The sequence below is a fragment of the Strongylocentrotus purpuratus genome, unplaced genomic scaffold, assembly GCF_000002235.5.
Source record: "Strongylocentrotus purpuratus isolate Spur 01 unplaced genomic scaffold, Spur_5.0 spur5_scaffold_14, whole genome shotgun sequence".
Lineage (NCBI taxonomy): Eukaryota > Metazoa > Echinodermata > Echinoidea > Camarodonta > Strongylocentrotidae > Strongylocentrotus > Strongylocentrotus purpuratus.
In genome coordinates, this window is record NW_022145599.1 from 24,355,848 (window position 1) to 24,376,899 (window position 21,052).

General features: G+C 38.6%; 1 protein-coding gene across 1 annotated transcript; it reads left to right on the top strand.

Annotated features, from left to right (window-relative positions):
* Window positions 1-780: 780 nt before the first annotated feature.
* LOC115923812 lies at window positions 781-18,172 on the top strand. Its single transcript, XM_030985157.1, has 6 exons — window positions 781-1,020; window positions 2,513-2,534; window positions 12,451-12,953; window positions 15,100-15,268; window positions 16,631-16,803; window positions 17,510-18,172. The coding sequence occupies exons 1-6, from the start codon at window positions 979-981 to the stop codon at window positions 18,170-18,172; spliced, it is 1,572 nt and encodes a 523-aa protein (XP_030841017.1). The 5' UTR covers window positions 781-978.
* The last annotated feature ends 2,880 nt before the right edge of the window (window positions 18,173-21,052 follow it).

The window sequence follows — 21,052 nt, forward strand, 5'->3', positions numbered from 1 at the left end:
CCTATAGAATGCCAAGTTAACTTTTATTTTAAATTCATTTCAGGTGATTGGTACACTTTAGAGAAAGACAATTTCAACGACGTTTTCATGTTTTGCTACCTTTTGAAATCTTATACATTTAGGATGGATATTTCGTCATAGCCCTCTAAACCTTAAAAATCGACCGCCCAAAACTTGGTCCCTACGCTCGGTCTCGCAACCGCGATGCTCGTAGCATTGTTACATTATTACATATCACCACTCATGCATATAATTGGTAGGCCTACTATGCATCAAGTGGGGACAGAGTAAATATGTAGACTAAAGCAGATTTCATTTTAAGATGAATATTATTCTTGTAACGAAGCTAAACCCTCTATAGTATTCATCTTTATCAATCTTAAACAATCTTAATCACTCTACAGCAGGGCAAGTAATTACCTTTTCGACATAGCTAAAAGCTTCGTAATAAACATTGAAAACAGAATATTAGGAACTATAAATTTGTAAATGTTTTTTTTTATTTAAAGAAAATCACTATAAGACAGGAAGAGAGAGGGAGAGTGAGAAATGGGATTTAGCCAATGAAAGAGATCGAAATAAAGATGAGTGTGTGAATTTGTGTGCGTTGCGCATAACAATGAGAGATGGGGGAGAGAGAGAAAGAGAGAGAGAGATGAGAGAGGATGTTCTTTCTCTGAATATAGCGCGCACAGTCGACGAGCATCGTTGCAATTTTTGTAAACGCATCGAAAGTCAAATCGACATGATAATCAATTCATTCTCGAGTCATCACTTCGCTCGTCCTATCTGGCAAGTTAACATAGCCTGAATTCTCCGTATTCTCTGGCCATATCAGGACAAATTCACGCTGAATACGGGATAGGTAGAAGAAAAAGTTGTTGCCGGAAGAGAATCATGTCTGGAATATTACTTTAGAATTTTCAATATTTGTATGTGTATCTGTGGATTTTTTGTTGATGAGAATACAATCAAATCATGGGAGTCAAAACTTTTTTTGTCGTAATAGTTTGGAGCCTGGTAAGTTGAAATTATTATTTATTCATTTTAACTTGTCTATATCTAATTTATGACAATCCGTTACAAATAAATGTTTAAGAATTTCATTTAGTCTATGTATTAGTATTGTTTTGTATTTCGTTTGTAAAAAGGGGATGGTTAAACTCATTTCTCATCTTCACAATTGAATAAAAAACAAACAATAAGATATTGATGTCAATGATAATAATGATAACACTATTAATAATGATTATATGTAATAGTAATAATAATGATGATAATGAATACAATACTAATAATAACATAAATACTTCTACTTCTAATGATAATATGCCTAATATAATAATAATAACATCAATAATAATGATAAAAATGACCGTTGTAGTTATATAACCATAAAATGAAAGAATAATTATTGTGTAACTAACATTTAATACAAAGCCATTAGAAGTAATATGTAAAATAATGTATTCGACCAAATTTATAACAATCTTTCATCGTGGTTTAGAATACTTTAACATTTATTTTGAATGCTTCACAAATTGACTTTTTTCGATTTTGTACGATTTGTTATAACTTATGCTTTCTTTGTAAATGGGATATTTCTAAAACATTAAAGCATTTGTTTTGCACTTTTTACGATTCCCCTATTATGAAATAGTTTGTTTCTTCCTTGGAAAACATGTATATCGTTTTTATTTTATTTATTTATTAATTTGTTTGTATTATTCATGTTGTCAATATAGCCTATATCAAGATAAACAATATATTCATATACAAAAAGAGAAAATTGATTAAACACTCCATCTGTCCTAGTATGGTTTCACTGGGTATGAAAACGGCTCACTTACTAACCAAAGCGCCCTGTGCATTTCTTTGCGAAATAGCACTTTATAAATACTCATTATTATTATCATTTTTACCCGCAGGTCTTCCTTCGCGAACAAGCTAACGCAAATAGGGTAGAAAGTGAATATATATATATATGAATATGAGATCGATGACATAATTGACATTGTTTAGATACAGTCAAACCTGCTTTATTGACCACTTGTATTGAAAAACCACCTGTCTATAAAGACCACAATATTTTTTCCCCTTGAGTATGGTTTTACCAGGGTATGTGAGTTAAACATGCACTGAAGGAACCTGTACATCAGCACCACCTGCCTGTAAAGACCACTTTTCATGTTTCTCTTGAGTGGTCTTTATTTACAGGTTCCACTGTAAAATAATCTGAAGATGAAATTCATGATTTGATATATCTTCTTTTAAAAAAGGAATTACATTTCGATTCAGTAGTATCCTAATCATTCTAATCGGGAGAATAGCATATGCAACACCGCATCTTAAAACATATTCAGCGCAATCCTCTGAAATAGCATTTGAAAGAACCCGATGATGTGGCAATAAATATTTTAAATATTTTACACACGAGCTATATTTAATGTAGCTTTAATTCAAAGAAATTAAATTGTTCCTGCTGAAACTTATTTTTCTTTATATTTTACAGACGCTGTACGCTCAAACTGATGGTAAGTACTCACTCAATCTAAATGATTTTGTTAACATTTTAGAATGAAATGATAACAATATTTGTATTTGTATTTGTATTTATTAACATTTATATCCTTCTCAACAGCACAATATAAAACACAATGTATATATACGTGATATATGTAACAATGATTTCAACATAGAGTATACAGTAATTAATTCAGATACGGAAGGAGGCGAAAACCCGGAAAGCGTAGCTTGAGTTGGGAACGCCCATAATAAATTAACACAGTTACCGAAAGAACATTATAGATATTATTATGAAAATTACATTGATTAGCGTAAATCACATTATATCGTCTCTATGCGCTTCCAAAGAGCTTTAGAAATTATTACCCTAGCTTTAGCATGGCTGCCATTACGGCGCTCTATAGCATTTCAAGGAATTAATGTATATCTTATATCCTGGCAATCTATCAGATTGTAACAAAGCATTGACATTCTTTTTTCCTTTTTTCCCCACGATTTTACAAGCGATTGGTTTGATACAGTTAAAATTTAACTTGAACCTATTTGGAGGAATTGAGATCGATGTGATAACTAAAAGCAATTCAGAGCAGAATGGATTTTTACTTTTGATATAAAATTTAACGCAATATCATTACTGTTTTCGTAAAAGCCTAACCCTAACCCTAACTATGTAAAGCAACTTGTGATGGGAAATTGTATGCATCTTTTTAGTGTTCGCTCCTTTTCTATTTGTTATGCACAATGCAGCTGAACCTTAGGGTAATTTTTTAAAGTCTTTGTCATTATGTTTAAAAGAAAAAGGTTTAATATTGAAAACGTAGCCAACTATAAATAAAATTTAATCAAATCAAAATCACATCGAAATTGGATTTGATTTTACTGGCATTTTAATGAGTTTTTATGTTATTACTTAAAACTCATTTTAAGCTTTACGTTTTCGTCGTTTTAAGTATGAAAGGTTTTCCAGACCCTTACATTTCTTCTTCCAAACACCCTTTTCGAATATCCATTACACTCCAAATTTAAAACGCACTGGCTATGCCCCTGACTGCAAACGTATGGCAGGAACGATTTTAGTTAGCACACTGAGATTATACTTTTGCTCCTCTTCCAAGTACCCTTGGCCCGATCCCACCCCGCCCCCCATAATATCTTTCAAAATGCCCTGCGACACCGCTGACTGCAAGAGTATGAATAGCATTTCCTATAGCATCCATACGCGATCATTAATACATACATCGATCTTGCTAGGTGCTTATGCTATCCTTCATAGCACCCTGTGTAAAGACACTTGACTGGTAGGTGGTCTGTCATTAGTTTATGGCTAGGACTGATCGATGATATCATGGAGAGACCATATACAGCAGAGAGTGTCTTGAAGAAGTGACTAATATTGGTTGGCTTATTAGGAAGAGATGGTGAAGATTGGGGGAGATAGAGAGAGAGAAGGGGTGATTGGGGGAGATCTAGAGACAGAGAAGGATATATCTAAAGAGAGAGAGAGAGAGAGAGAGAGAGAGAGAGAGAGAGAGAGAGAGATGATCGGGAAGGTAGGGGTGAGAAAATGATAAAGAATTTAAAGATGAGAGTATACAGAGAGCTTTTTATTAGTATTAGTTAATTTTAGAGTGAAAGGGAGAAAGAATAGTAAGTGCGAGAGAGAGATAGAGTGAGGGAAAGGGGGAGAGAGAGAGAGAGAGAGAGAGAGATGGAGAGAGAGAGAGAGAGAGAGATGATCGGGAAGGTGGGGTGAGAAAATGATAAAGAATTTAAAGATGAGAGTATACAGAGAGCTTTTTATTAGTATTAGTTAATTTTAGAGTGAAAGGGAGAAAGAATAGTAAGTGCGAGAGAGAGATAGAGTGAGGGAAAGAGGGAGAGAGAGAGAGAGAGAGAGAGAGAGAGAGATGGAGAGAGAGAGAGAGAGATGATCGGGAAGGTGGGGGTGAGAAAATGATAAAGAATTTAAAGATGAGAGTATACAGAGAGCTTTTTATTAGTATTAGTTAATTTTAGAGTGAAAGGGAGAAAGAATAGTAAGTGCGAGAGAGAGAGATAGAGTGAGGGAGAGAGGGAGAGAGAGAGAGAGAGAGTGTGAGTGAACGAGTGAGAGAGTGAGTGAGGGAGAGAGAAAAACAGGCAGGGAAAGAAAGAAAGAGACAAAGACAGTAGGAAGAAAGGTATATAAACAGACATGGGGGTAGACAGATAGTAACACAAAATAGTAATCCAAATATTGAAATTCCTCACGATGTTTCTGATATAAAAATATATTTTCTAATTAATTAGATTTTATGATAGCCTAGATATCGGATTAATTTGTCCGCGTCAGTATTACACTGACTACTGCATTGCTTTGTGAATCGTTTATATTTGGTTACTTTCTTTGTCACTTCTCTCACCATCTATTTCTAAATTTGCAACAATGTCGTCTCAAACCCATCGATTTCCACATTTCTGCTCGAAATGTTTAGCTTCCACTGTCCCGTGTATTGATCCTCTGTCTAATAAATGGCGTCATAAGCTTCAATGAATGTTTGAACAAAATCAGATTTCAAACAGTAGACAGTGTTTGCCTTTTGCCCGGGTACGCCATACCCATGGATGGCAATTTAATTTGCTATGTACTCACGGGGTATGATATAAGAAATATTTGCATTTTTGGTGTTTGTTTTTACTTTATTTTCAGGTTTTATTCGATAATAGGAGAGGGTACTTTTTACCCTTAGGAAAGTCAAAATAGGCACTGCCCTTATTGTTGTTGTTTTGTTTAATAGTGGGTTCCATGTTTTTTATTAAATCAATTAAATATGAATTAAACATGCTATAATTTTTATTTTTAAGTGCATGGGTGTGGAAGGGAGTTTTATCATATTCACTTCACTTTGTTCTACCCCTTCTTCCTTTCCTTTCACTGTTTATTGTTTTCCCCTTTTTTCGCCATTCGATAAGGGAGGAGAGATAGGGGTGTACACCTGTGTATTTGGTAGCTCCGTAAATAATGGTAGCTTTGCCTGTAAATGATTGTAATTTCTAAACTTGTACGTATCGAATGTTGCTATTTGATATGCCTAAATGAAACTCAGTCTTCTTTAGTCTTTCCTCTGTCTTCCTCTGTCTTCCTCCTCCTCCTCCTCCTTCTCCTCCTCCTCTTACTACTACCTCTACTACTTCTACCACTACTAGTACTTCTACTTCCGCTACTACTACTACTACTACTACTACTACTACCCGTACTCAAACTAAAACATTTGTTTAAATGTACAAATGAATCTATGATTATGTATGAGTGGATAATGATTGATGCCAAAAGATACGCTCAAACAGTAACTTTTAAGGACGCGGGCTTAACCAGTTCCCGCTTTATCTGTTTGAACCCGGGACGTGGTAAACTGCAACACATTACAAATTTCCTTTCAAAGACCAGCGCTTCCAGACAAGAAATACTTGGCAATACACATCTTTAAGAGCCCCCATCCTAGAACAAACATGGTCATAAAATATGTATAAAGAAATGTCACTTTTAGCGCCACCATAAAACGTTACCAGGCAACGGTTTTATCATTTTCTATTCTTTGCATTTCTCAGGGCCCTTTTTTCTCCATATTTACAGTTGCTCCGATGATATCGATCTGGCAGTGAAGTGAATAGAGAATAATGAATTTGAATCAATTGCTAATGACCTTTCCAAAAAAAGTGGGTGTATACGGCGCAATGAAACACGAACCCGCATTTGAGAACAATGGCTGCATTTTCAACAAATAAAAAAAAAGAGCAAACGGAATTTAAAAAAATAATGTAGATACGGTCTACACAGTTAGATTGAGGTTCGTGTATTCACACCACAGAAATTGTGCCATAACTTGTTTAAATTTATAGCAATATGCTCATCAGAAACTGTATACAACGCGATTTGTATAATTCTTTATTCAAGGCAGTATGCATTTCACATAAATTTGAGACGATTGCTGATTTTGATTTTAATATAGTTTAGTACCGTGAAAATAGTGCAGCAGGCCCTTTAGTAATTTAAAATTTGAATTAAATTTACAAGGTAACTCACAACAACAAGAGCAGTAGTAGAAGTATTTGCTGTTATTCTACTAATGTTTCTCCTTCTCAAAACCTCCTCCTCCTCCTCCTCCTTCTCATGCTAATGCATGTGGGGCAGACCCAGGATCGTTAGAAAGGGATTGAATGAAAACTTTTGTCTTTACTTCACTAAGTTCCGCCAAAAGAAGGAGAAGTACAAAGAAAAGAAATAGAAGAAGAAGGAAGAAAAAGAGGGGGACGAAGAAGAGAAGAAGAAGAAGAAGAAGAAGAAGAAGAAGAAGAAGAAGAAGAAGAAGAAGAAGAAGAAGAAGAAGAAGAAGAAAAAAAGAAGAAGAAAAAGAAGAAGAAGAAGAAGAAGGAGAAAAAGAAGAAAAAGAAGAAGAGGAAGAAGAATTTAAGCATTGTTACTGTTAGGAAAGAAAAGATAGGTATGGAGAAAAGGGGGGAATAGCGCAGCAGTAATAAAAGGTAGAATTATGTTAACATAAGTAGGAAATATAAACATCTTGAATTTAAGACGATTCCACCCCTTCTTTCATTAAACGATTTCACGATCACTAGCGCGATAAATCACTATCGATTTCCAGTCAATAGGCTGGCCCTTAATTACACGCCTGCATGGTAACCAGCTCTGCAGTCAGATCACAAAAAGATCCATTATTGTCATTCCCGCACTTTGTTTTGCCGCTGGGTCATTATTCAAGCTTCCAATTTCACCATGGCGATTATTGATTGCCAGGAAATTAAATAAAATTTGCTGGTTTGTTCGATCTATCTAGATGCTGGCCTTCTGGGATATTAAACTCCGCACGTCATGGAGCTCGTGAACAATTACAATTTGATATTGCATGGATTTGATGATATTATTTCGTAATCCCGCATGGCTCAACTTGGCGCGAACGATGGGAATAGTGAGCATTGTTCATTGTGAGTTATTGTTATACAGTAATTCATTATAGCAAATCAGATGCGAGATGTATTTGAAAATATGCCTCAATCACGTCAGAGGTTTGTTTTTAATTATTGTTATTAGACAGCACCAAACAAATTAAAAGACAAGAGACACAATGCCGATTCATATTCCACAATCATAAAGCCATATTCAGTATAACGCTTTCTTACAACTCAAGTTACCATTTGACATTTGAAATTTTCGTGGAAGTCATTTCCATGTTCAATGATTTGGCTTACAATATAGACAATGAGACCGCTAGGTAGAAAATTTTAAAAGGACAGAAAGAAAGGAATAACGTTATAAATTATGATAACTTAGTCACACGTACCGACTACTATGTCGGTAAAAAAAAGGAAAGTTCGTTTTCAAAAGCTAATTGGGAGAATTTTTTATAACATTGTTGCCTTTCGAAAATGTATTTCAAGGCTATCATACAAAAGTGCGAATGAATTGGATCGTGGTTTATTCATGAATAAAAAACAGTTGCGGTAATGTATATATGAAATCTAACGTAACGAGTTAATTTGATATAGTGGTGACATTTGATATCCAATTAGTTTTTCTCTTTTGGAATTACAAAATGTTGCTCAATACTTCTTCCTCTCCATCTCTCTAACTTTAAATTATATTATATCAGACTAGGAATATGAAAACATATTCATGCGATTTACATTCCTGGTCGTCTTTCATTAAAATATGATAAGGTAACCCTTATGGTACAGGGCTAGGGGCCCGTTTCATAAAACTGTTTATCTATAACAAATGCTAAATTTCTATGACAAATTTGCTCTCAGCCAATTACATGCCATGATTTCAGTAGCTTATAACAGTATTTTGTAGCTTGTTATTGATATCAAGTTTTATGAAACGGGCCCCTGGGTAGCCCGTCACTAAACTAATGATATTATTACATGTATAATTAAGTTAACCTTAACAAATGTAAGTTGTCATGTAAATAGTAGCAATGAAAAACCCCAGCACTAATGAAAAACCCCAGCACTAATGAAAAACCCCAGCACTAATGAAAAATCCATATTGAAATTCAATATAGTATGTACAAAGTAAAGCATAAAGCACTGTCCTCTCATGTCAATCCACGTGTAGTTAACGTGTACTTTAATATTGTCTATTTACGTATTTCATATGCATATAATAATAATAATAATAATAAACAATATTTATAAGGCGCTTAATACTGGTGTCTCTAAGCGCACCATATTCTGACTTAACAATTATTTACCAAAACTTATAATAAACACACAACTTATACATCTGTTCTTTATTCAATAAATCATGCATATATAATAATAAAAAATAAGATAAGAGTGAGATCAAACAAACATACATACAAAAGGTCAAACATAGGATCAAACATAGGATCGAACAAACAAAAAATAAGACGGTGTGCACCTCCTTTGACCGACTCACAACTGCAGAATATTATTTATGAATTAAAAAGGTGCGTTTTCAGCAAGGACTTGAATTGGTCGAGAGAATGAATATTATGAAAGTGCGCTGGTAATTTGTTCCAAAGGATAGGGGCATTTACTGAGAAAGCTCGGTCGCCATATTTTGTAGCGGTACGAGGTCCGAGGGTTGACTGCAAGGTTGATGATGATCGAAGAGGTCTTAAAGAACTAGAAGAACGTAAGGAAATCAAATCTGAAAGATATTTAGGGGCTTGGCCATGGAGAATTTTGTATGTAAGAAGAAGAACTTTGAATGTGATACGATGGTGTATGGGAAGCCAATGAAGAGAACGCAATATTGGGGTTATGTGCTCAAACTTTCTCGAGAGAGTAACAAGCCTTGCAGCAGTATTCTGAATTCTTTGAAGTGGAAGTAGGGACGATTGCGGAAGACCAGAAAAAATTGAATTACAATAATCAAGGTGGGAGGATACAAATGCATGGGTTAATTTTGCAGTTGTGGGCCGGTCAAGTAGTTTCCTAATTTTCCCAATTTTGAAGATTCCAAAAGATGCCGATTTACATACGTTTTTAATGTGCTGTTGAAAATTAAGATTTTTGTCGATTAAAACACCCAGGTCTCGAACGTATTCACTACCCTTCAGTGAGCCATCTCTGGTAACCAAGTCGGGGAAGGAATCGGTGTTTCTGAATTTGGAAGTAATGTGGATCATTTCAGATTTTCGTTCATTAAGGCAAAGTCTATTGTTAGAAGACCAGAACCTAATGTCTTCAAGGCAACTGCTGAGTTTCCGAGTCGCATCATCCTTCCCGTTAGGCTTAAGAGTTATATAAATCTGAGTGTCGTCAGCGTACATCGCATGTTGAATCCCATGGTGAGAGTTAATGACCTTAGACAGTGGGCTGGTGTAGAGAACGAAGAGAAGTGGGCCGATTACGGAACCTTGAGGAACGCCGCAGATCAGTGGAAATGTTGCAGAAGGCGTGTCGTTGATGATCACACGTTGACTGCGATTGTGGAGATATGAGCGTATCCAATCAAGCACAGTTCCGGTGATGAAAAAGTCATTTTCCAGGCGATGAAGTAACAGGGTATATACAGAATAATAATTCAAAATCGAGTCGATTCAAATATAACATCTGTAGAATTAATAGTAAAAATATGCATGCACAAGTTGTCGTGGGGCTGTAAATATATCTAATCCATCGGAATCACATATGGCGAGAGTAATGGTTCGAGAGTTAAAACAAAAACAGGCCAATTATCCCTAATGGAGCTCTCACACTCCGCCGTGTAGGCCTACCGTCCACCTGCCGGGCTATTAAAAAACAACAGAGTCCAGAACGTTGGGTTTTGAGCGAACTTGTCCCCGGCCGCAAAAAAAAAAATCATAAAATTAATCTTTTCACCGTTTCGTTGCCATCTTCTGACCGTTCTCACCGGGCGCATGCCGGGTGTTGAACGTGCTTCTACCGTCTTCACCGCCCAGATTGACTTTTGTTGACAATTTTGGCCGTTTCCATACCGGGCCCATACCGGGTCTCGAACGTGTGCACCGGGTTTGTAGCAGCCACCTACCAGTCACTTAGCGTCCCCTCACCGCTCGGAGCGTCCTGTGAGCGAGTCCCCGGACTGCTGACTGCTGCCATAAATACCCGATTTGAACGGCAACGGTCAGTCCGCTCTCCATTTTTCATCACCGTTCTGTAACGTGTTATGAGCGTGTTGTGAACGTGTTCATACAGTGTGACCGTTTTCATAACGTATTCATACCGTCCTCATACCGTTCAACACCGTCCTCTTGCAGCTTACTTACGGCCGGTGCCAGCCGGCCAAAGTTTTGAACATGCCCAAAACTTTCGCCGGGTCCCACCGGGTGTAAATAAGCGCAAACGCCCTATTAACGTGTTGCCCGCTTTGATAACGAACCACCGTGTGCCCTCGCCGTTCTCCACCGTCCGCAGACATTTTCGCGCACGGTGGCACACGGTAAGCCTACACGGCAGAGTGTGAGAGTCACTTAACCATTACAGCTATATAGGACATCTATTGTGAGGTGCTATCGAGTCGTCCCCGACTCCTGGTCACGCCGCCGTGGCAAACTTTCTACAGGTTACTTTGTGATGAAAGTTTGCACAACACATTAAAGGACTTGTATGTTTCTATGGTCACACATTATATCCATCTAATCCTTTACATTACTCTTCTTTTCTTTACCCTTTTATCCTACTCCATACTCTTTATCTTAAAGTGTGTCTAAATCCGTATCAGGACACCTACCCCCTGGACATCCAACCCCGGATAACCACCCCCACTCAACTACCCCCTAGGGCAACCACCCTCTAGGACGACTACCCCCGGGACAACCATCCCGGACAACTACCCCTAGGACAACTACCCCCGGACAAGTATCCCCAGACAAGTACCCCCTAGGACAACTACCCCCGGGACAACCATCCCGGACAACTACCCCTAGGACAACTACCCCGGACAACCACCCCGGACAACTACCCCTATGACAACTCCCCCCCCCCCGGGACAACTACCCCCAGAAAAGTACCCCCTAGAACAACTCCCCCCGGACAATCACCCCGGACAACTACCCCTAGGACAACTACCCCCTGGACAACTACCCCCATACAACTACCGCCTAAATCAACCAAGTCTATAGTTCACAGCCTCCAAGGAACAGCTTGGTTGTAGGTCATCAAGCACGGATCTGTTTGTTCTCCAGACTGTCTGTGGTATTCTTAGCATCCTAATCCACCACTACATTTTAAATAAGTCTAATTTCTTTCTGCTGTTTTTACTGTCCAGTATTGCCTTTCATACAGCACTATGGGGAAGACTAACGATGATTGTCATCCTCATCTTTGTTGCTTTGCTTATAATACATCTTTATCTTTCATTATGTTATCACGCCGGGACATTGCCGTATTTTCCAAGTAATATGCGCCGTCCTATTTCTGCAACACAACCATCAACCTTCTCTAGTTTGGCTTCAGGGGAGGCAAATCTATTTACCACTGAAACATTTTCTTTGCCCAAGATCAAGTTTGATAATAAATGAACACTACTCTCGTTTTCTTGATGTTTTTGACTCAGTGAACACTTTCTTCTTGTAATTTGAGATCTGTATCCTTATGTTAAGACTTCTTTTGGAGTGTGTAAGTGAGGTATTTTAAGAGGGGGGGGGGGGAGTTTCCCGCCAGTATTTTTTATATGGGGGGTAAAGTTGATCTTGACAGTACTTGTACGGCGGGTAGCTGTGCAGGGGGTAATTGTCCCACAAGGCGATAGTCCCGGGGTTTCTTTGGTAAAGTGTTCCGGAGGTAGATGTGCGGAAAAGCTGTAGTCCAGGGGTAACTGGCAGTGGGGCAGGAGTGAGGTAGATTTATGGGAAGAAAGTTGAATTACAAGCTTGCCTGACCTAGCTTGCTAAGTCTAAATCCACAATTCTTTTTCCGATTTGTTCATTTTTTCAGCGGCGTTTAACATACAAGGATGCTACAAGGTCGACGTCAGCAATCGCATCTTTGTGACGTCAGCTGGTGACTATGACCCGGACGATATTGACCATGATACCTGCGCGGATGCCTGTGCAGTCCTCGACTACCAGTATGCCGCTCTTACAATGGGTCGCTATTGTCTGTGCAGTGACGATACCTACTCCAGTTCCATAGTGAGCACCTGTGACCGCACATGCAGCGGTGACGTCTCTCAGGAGTGCGGGGGAGCCGAGAGCGACACGGTACTCAGCATCGTCCTGACGCGCGCAGCGGTGCAGCTCAACAGCACCAGTGACGTCTTCGTTGTTGGGCAACCTCGGTCCCTTCAACCCGACGTCACAGGAGCTTCAGTGACAACGTCGTTCGACTATGGTGACGGATCGCATGCTACGGCTGACGACGCAGTGGTGACAATGAATCACGTGTATGCAGTCCCCGGTCAATATGTTGCGAGCATCTTTGCTAAGAACAGCTACTCGGTGAGTTTTCTTTGCAAATGAGGATGTTAGTGTGCTTGTGCATGTGTGCGCGGGGATGTGTGTGTGCGTGTGTGTGTGTGTGTGTGTGTAGGGGGGGGGTACCCCTCATGTTGAGTATATATCAATGTCAAGCAGCCTTTTCACACACAGCTAAAATTCATCGTTTCCAGAGATGATTAGAATCACTCAACAGTTTTAAACATGTTTATAGAAAATTTTTCCCAGTGTGAACATCGTTTATACGATGTTGGGATAGATACGAAGTCGCGATGCATACGCCCCTAAAAGCAGGCTGCCGATACGAAGTTCTTATCTAAAGAGCTTGACATTTTGTGTGTGAAAGGTTTTTCGTGTTTAAACGTGTTTAAACTGGATGGAGCGACCGCTCTGTTTGATCAGGGACGTGATAGAGAAGGAAAGGAATCAAGCCGCTCTCCTTTGACCCCATGCTCCAAGCCGCCGAAAAGTTATGCGCTAATCTGCAACTGTTGACCAGGTGGTGAGATAAAAGAGCGCATGAAATTTCAGGATTTAGAATTCCTACATCAAAAAATAGTATCACTGCAACTGTTCGCTGTCCCTTTCAATGATTTCTCATCCATTGTTGAATGTGTAAAGAGTAGAACAAGCGAACACAAACGTGTGTACTTTCATCCTTTTTTAAACTTTAAAAATACAAAAAAAACACGCGAAAACACGCATTAGCAAACTTAATGTTTTTGAAGATTGTAAATCATGGATCAAATAACGGGAGATTAAAGCATGCACAAATTAGCGCATCATCCTAAAATATTGAGTTTTTGACAGGATGTAATTTTTCTTTTACCAACTCTGGCACACAAATTAAAGGAAGGACGGAGTTCTAAATTTGAAAATTTGTTTGATGCACTATTCCCAATAAAATCCCCATATAAAGTTTTTGATTTACACTGAAATTTTGCCGGTAATTTAAGATTTTGTAATAAATGTAAAACTGGTGCCTGGCTTCCGCCGGGCTTCCGAAAGTCCCCGCAGTGGAAGCGCGGTTCGGAGCATGGAACTTCAAAGCCAAGTGGAATGTTACACATCCCATTGTTACGCTTTAGAACTCAAGAATGCGTTTGAATAAATTACAAGAGTTGCGCCTCCTTTTCTTTCACCTCCCTGGTTTGATATGACCTGACCTTCAATGCGCAATGGCACTACTGCGCATTTTACGAGCAGTAGTTAATCACGAAACGATTAACGATCGCAACGAAATTTCTGTGTGTGAAAGGCTCGTGATTAATTTAAACACGTTTCAAACACGTTTATACTAATCATGTTTATATAATTTTAGCTGTGTGTGAAAAGGCTGAAGGGTGTGCTCCTGCTCTGCATTGCCTTTGAATTTCATACAATTATGCAGACCTACAGAAATTAGATGATAAGAAGTCTAACAGTTTAATGTTTCAGGTGCTTGACAGTTTTCACTTTCCAGTAAACTAAACAAAGAAATGTACTCATAAGATACTTTTTTATGTACATGAAATATTTCGATTGCTTTTTAATATCATTGTTTTATTGAGTTTAAGTATTAATTATCTGTATGGGTTATCACCAACTTTTGAAAGATGTATGGAGCTTTATAATAGACTTATACCCAAGTCAGACTGACGAGACCAACAGCAGACCGACAACAGACTGGACAATTAATGATATTACCCCCTCCCCCCCAATGGTTAAAGAATCAGTCTGTTTTTGGATTCAGTGTGGAGTGTGATTCGCGGTATGAATGAGGTTTTAAATCTTATGAAAACTACTTAGGTAAGTTCTCCCTTTATCATTGTGAACTAAATTTATGTTGCGTCTATAACCCTATATTTTGTAATACGTAACGTTATTCCAGATATTGGATCCACAATAATTCAGAAAGTGTAAGGGTCTATCCCGTTCTTTCATCAGGCAACAGGGCACAGGGATATCACCAATTTGTCCTTTGTCCTCAGGAAGGACCGAGAAATACGTCCCGAAAAATTCGGCAAATACGAAGCTGGACAATGCAAAGCCGGGGTAATAATAATTGTGAAGCGCCAGGAGTGTCAAGTTCGACAGGCATGAACGTTCTATAAGAACTTACTATTATGATGATGATGGTAATTATTTTCTGTCTATATCCCTTGCACAGAGTGCCTTCGCCGGTGCGCAAATCACTGCCTACATGGGTATTACCGATGTCCAGATGGATTGCCCGGAGGTAGTCGAACCATCGACATCGTTCACCTGCTCGATCACCGTTACCGACGGTTCTGATATGACCCTGTCGACGAACATCGGAAGTTCATACCACATTGGGAGTAGGTTCAGAATAACGGATGATGCTACTTTAGTGTATTGTGATGGGAATATGCAATGCATTTAATTGCTTTATTTATCTATTTATCTAATTCAAGTATTATACAGTAATAATTAAATTCCTCAAAATAGACTCAAGTTGGATCGGTCTATGCTCTCTTATTATTGCATTGTCATGCATCGCTTTGATTATTATAATTGGAAAGTGTGTTTACTCTTCTTTAAAATTACACCATATTTGTTGTGGTTTTCAGCCAGTAAGCAGTACATCAGAATGAGGGGCAGGGTACACAAGTGAAAAGTTCCAAAATGAACTGGTTAGCATTAATATTGTAATACAGAGCACTCGTCTTTCTTTTACAAAAGAGAGTGTGATGTTATTAAAAAACAGTGGGGCTATTGTTTCCAAGTGGTCACCATGAATGCCAAAGTCTACGAATCTGAAACTTATATTCGTGCACAGTCAGATCCGCTACTATTAGGTCATCAACTTTCTGAAGCATCATGCATAGGTTAGTAGGGCAATCAAAGTGCCCAGTCGAACACGAGCAGTGCATTTTGCAACTTTTTCACTTTTGACCTTGGCCTTTATTTAGATCTACTGCACACTCCATGACTGAGAAATCGTAACGAATGGGTTATAATTTAAAAAAAAGAATAAACCCATGTTCTATTGGTAATTTCCATAGCGATGATTATGCCATGACAAGAGAGATATAGGCGATCATACTGGTGTTTCCAAACGCTTTTTAGGGGTTTACTTTCAAATTGTTTAAAATCATTTTTTATTTAACAAATGACAAATGGCATTACGTAGTCTGGACTTGATTTCTATGGGACATTACAATAGGGTATTGAAAGTGCCATTGAGATGAATATTCAAAATAAGTAGCGATCGTGTTAAAATGTCATTTGGTGGACGACATACGGATTACAAACTATGCGGTACCTCGTTTATGTACATATTTCTCCTCATGTTGGCCTATTTCTACACGAGGGCAAATATGAGAGATTAAAAGAGATGCGCTCTAGCTCAATGTTTTTGTCAATAGACCGGTTTATTAACATATCCAAATGTATGGGTTTCCTTCCTGGGGACCTAGTGACGAGTTATTCCAATTACCGGTTATTAATTAATAATCGAAAATACTAGGAATCCAGTCTGCATATATTACTTGTTGCTATGTCGTGCAAGCCTCGGACAAAGTAAACAAATGTTGTCAAGAACAACCTTTGTCGGCAAAGTACGCATACAATTTAAACGTTTGTAACCTGAACAGGTCTATTCCGACTTTCCCATCCCATTTGAATCCTGGATTTGCCACTGATATCTAGCATGTTTTTCCACCTTTTTCCCCCCGCAGCACCAAATACCTTCTCGGTAGGAACTGTCTCGCAATATGCCCTGTCCACCCTACAAAGTGACGCCGTTTTATCAGACACCGTATGGATCTTACCGGGCCAGGAGTTTCTTGATAATGGGGTCATCCGATCGGTGGAGGTCAATGTTGACGCTATTGGGACGATTAACTTTCTGGTATGAGTATGGTGCTTTATAGCATGATGAAACCAATCATGACTATCAATGGTGGTATTCTTATTAATAGGGAAAGGGTTACGCATCGTACTAACAAAACATTTATTATGATAATGTTTATACTGGAATGTTAAAGTTAGTATTATTATTTATTTTGTATTTATTTTATTTTTTGGGAGGGGGGACGGGCCATTGTTACAAGCATGGTGGCGTTTAGCAATAAAACAATAGGTAGGGACTAGGGGTAAACATTATCTATTTTAATATGTAATTTTGTTTATACTTTTTGAGCATTCGTGTGAGAGGATGATTATTCAAGCAGACGAATTCTCAAGAAATGACAAAAGTACTCGACTCGTCTTACGAAACCGTCATATATTGTAAGTACATGTACAAGTTCGCCGAAATCCCATTGAAATGCGTGTAAGCTTTAAAACACGGGATTAACTCAACTTATCTCACTCCTGCTTGTAATAATGTAATAATGGCCCCTGCGCGCCCCCCTCCCCCAACGGGGAAATAACATACCTGTAATTACATACAATAATGAATATTTTTAACTAGAACTGGTAACAACAATAACACTATACGCTAATACCTGTTTTGATGATTGGGATATCAGTATATGATTTTGGAAATTACGAGGATGGTTGTGGTGCAAAGGCCATTGGCGATTTTCTTAAAATTAACGATTACTTTACACTAGATCCTAGAACCATTCTGCAGCGGCGCAGGTGAAACCTACTGCCTAATTGACAACCAGTGCACGACGTCACAATGTGGCTACGATTCCTCGATGCCGACCAATCCCTTGTATCATACCTACTGTGATTCGTCCACGCACGTCTTCTGTTTATCCGAACACCGTTGCGCATCGAAATCCGACGAGTCCACCTGCGATGCAGAACCGGACCGGTACGCTTCATCCACGGGCGACGCTAGTCGTGCAAGCTACAGGGTCAGACACGTCATTACCAAGACAGCTACCACTACCGGTTACAACTACTTCGAGATACCCTTCGCAGACAGAACCGCAACTGCAGAAATCGGAGATGTCTTAGGCTACGCGGTTAGTACAGGGACCGCTATAATTAGGTATGAAACTGCGGATACCGATGAAGCGGTGGCGTTCAGTCTAGCGACGTCGATACCCGTGGCAGGGACGCCGTACTCCTCCGGCTTTACCGCAGAAGCAAAGCGGTTCCATATTCGGTTGACCGCTATTGATCCCATTTCTGTCATTCTGGAGCACGTATACCCTAATATCGGAACGAACAACATCTCAGCGACAGTCAACAACACACTGGACTCTGCAGGTATCACGGCCGAAAGTGTGGTCGAGGTACAGATCCCCATTCTCAGTGAGTAAAACATTCTCTCTGTCTCTCACAATTTGTCACTCACTCACACACGCTCTCTCTTCACATTTTTTTTTACTCCCCACCCCCTCCCCTTCTTTCGCACCTTTCTTCCTATCCTTTGTCGATTTTTTTCTCTCGCTCTATCTCTCAAGCTCTCGCCTTTTTCCTACATCTCTTTCTTTCCTGGATATTTATATTTTCCTTGAAAAAAATTGGTAAAATAAAAAACGGTAATATTGTACACAGAAATAATAAAAAACATTTTAACACTTGCCTACTCAGCGGGATTTAGAATGATATTAAGATAATATTGATATTTACATCGGCCATCGTCTTACATCAGTGTCGTCGGAATTGGAGGAGGGGGAATTTGTTATTATTTTAGAAATCTTGTCGGAGGGGGGGGGGGGGGGGTGAGCCGGAGGACGCTGATTTCCACGAAAAGGCCATATCCGTAGTTTTTGTTTATTCAACTGGGATGGTGCGCCCTATTATGTCCCATAAATATAGCAAAGCCTTTCATGAATTGGACTATTTTCAATCAGTAACAAACAGAAGCAACCCAATGATATTAAACAAATGCTAGTTGTGGGAAATCAGTAAAAGCAAACATGTTTACAACTGTTGTACATGTGTTCATTCATCTTGTAGTAAAACAATCTTACTGGCCATAATTTACAAAGGAGGTGTAACTCATGGTTTAAATCTGGTTTAGACCATGGGTTAAATTTAAACTTAGACTAAATAATCTACGGTTTAAAAAACCGTGGGTTGGATTTAAATCTCCTTTTTAAAATTCGGGCTATTGTTTTTAATAGAAGAACCCGCTTCAGCATATTCATAAAGTATCTAAATAATGACCCCCGCACCCCCTCTGCACTTGGCAGAATATATATATGTTTTACACATAACATTACAAGGTTAAAGTAATATTTTGAAACTTCCGATAACAAAATCAGTGACACACTCCCACTGATCTGATCAATATTTTCCTTTGCTGTGATTACCGTTTGTAGATCTGGAGATAACTCTCACCCCGGACCAGCCGTACTTTGCGAGCGAGGCTAACATCTCAGTGACACTATCGGTCGATTCAGGGGATCCCATAGACTTGGAAATCGACTGGGGAGATGGAGAAACAAACGTGTCTGCTGGCTTATGTAAGACAAACGTCTGCTCACAGTAGCAAGTATCGTACTAAGCTTTAACCCCGACGCTTGGCCTTCCGTCGAAATTAACCAAGGAAGTCTACGGCTCGTATTCTAATAAAAATTTACACCCGACGCTTGGCTTGAACTTTTGTTTAAAACTGAAGTTGGTCTTAGTTCAAAGTTTTTTTCATTGTTAAGCGTGCTCTTAGACTCAGGGTCTGGTTTAACTTAATTTGTAAAAATTGGCCTATGTTTTTCACTTTCTTCAACATGACGTACTCCAAGCATGAAAAGAGTCGGGTTTAACTCAAAGTTGAATTGAGTTCGCCCAGACAAAAAGCAGACAAATGTCATACTTCGAAGGCAGAATTGTACACATCTGTATATCCAACCCTTGGAAACAATTTGTATGTGTTACGTAGTACCTCAAAAGTATCTGGTGGTTTGACAGCTTTTCTATAAAGATAGTTTGAAAATGAAATAAGTTGTATGCATTTTCTAGACGATCGTCGTCTTTTTCTTTCTATTAAAGTAAACTGCTGGAGGCCCTATGCCAGGAAACCCTGCTGCCAGTGTTAATGTGACAAACATTGCATTTATAAGTAAATCATTATTTTATTTGAACAATCGGAGCGTAAGAACGAAGCTTGCATGCATTCATGGCCTTAGTTACTTTTTGTCAGGCAAAATTTTGGCAAGTTTTATGCTAAGCAGCTAATCCCTCAAGTATTTAAGCATTCCCTGGAACCTAATACATTCTTAGGTATTAACTGGTCTATTAAAACAAAATTATAAATAGGAACACATTATTGACGTTTCCAAATTAACTCCTGACCTTTTTAAGACAAAGCAGAGTAATATGCATGTCAGATACCTCGAGGTTTTTTCATGAAACATCATATTAAGTAGCGTACAAGTTAAAATAGCTGACACCCCGCCATTAATAATACGCTCACTTTGTTTAGATGTCGGTAAACGAGTACTAAAGGCGGCGTCGTGAGAGGCTGCCCAATTTTAAAACATGGTTGGCACTCTGTACAGAGAACAGTAAGACTTATGTCGATTTTTTCCAGCCTTTTGTTACCACAATGGTCCATTTGCTTGTTTTTTGTACAGCGGCTCTACCGGTATTCAACCATTTCTACGATGACTCTAACGGCTTAGTCACTATTACGGTCACCGCATCTAATCTCCATGGAAACGAGACAGCATCCAAAACCATCTACATCCAAAATCCTGTACTCGAGGAGCACTATAGAATCCTGCCGGACACTCCCGCTTCCCACCCTTATCCCAGTCCTGAGCAGGGTAAGGTTTGCCTTTAAAGATTTCTTATTTCCACTCCGACGTTTCCAAAGTAACAGAAATCGTGATGAATAACAGGAAAGTGATTATTATACAGTTTCATGACCAAAACTCTTTAGTAACTAAGTTTTAGGGGCTTGCATCATGCAAGCATTGCTTCTTTAGCGTGACCCTCCCTATATTATATGCATTTAGGTCAACAATTTTCACGTGCTCTTTTTCAGTTCTTCATTATTTCTATTTTGTCTTCGTATAAAATCGTATTATTTTGTTCCATATCATAATTGAGTTTATACATACTTTGTGGAAACGTTCAAATATGTTCACATTGAAAGGGAGATAAATATATCAAAGCAAATAAATCGAAAGAAATCATTACGACATTTACGTTATTAAATGAACACAGTTACTCATTATTTTATACATGTAAAC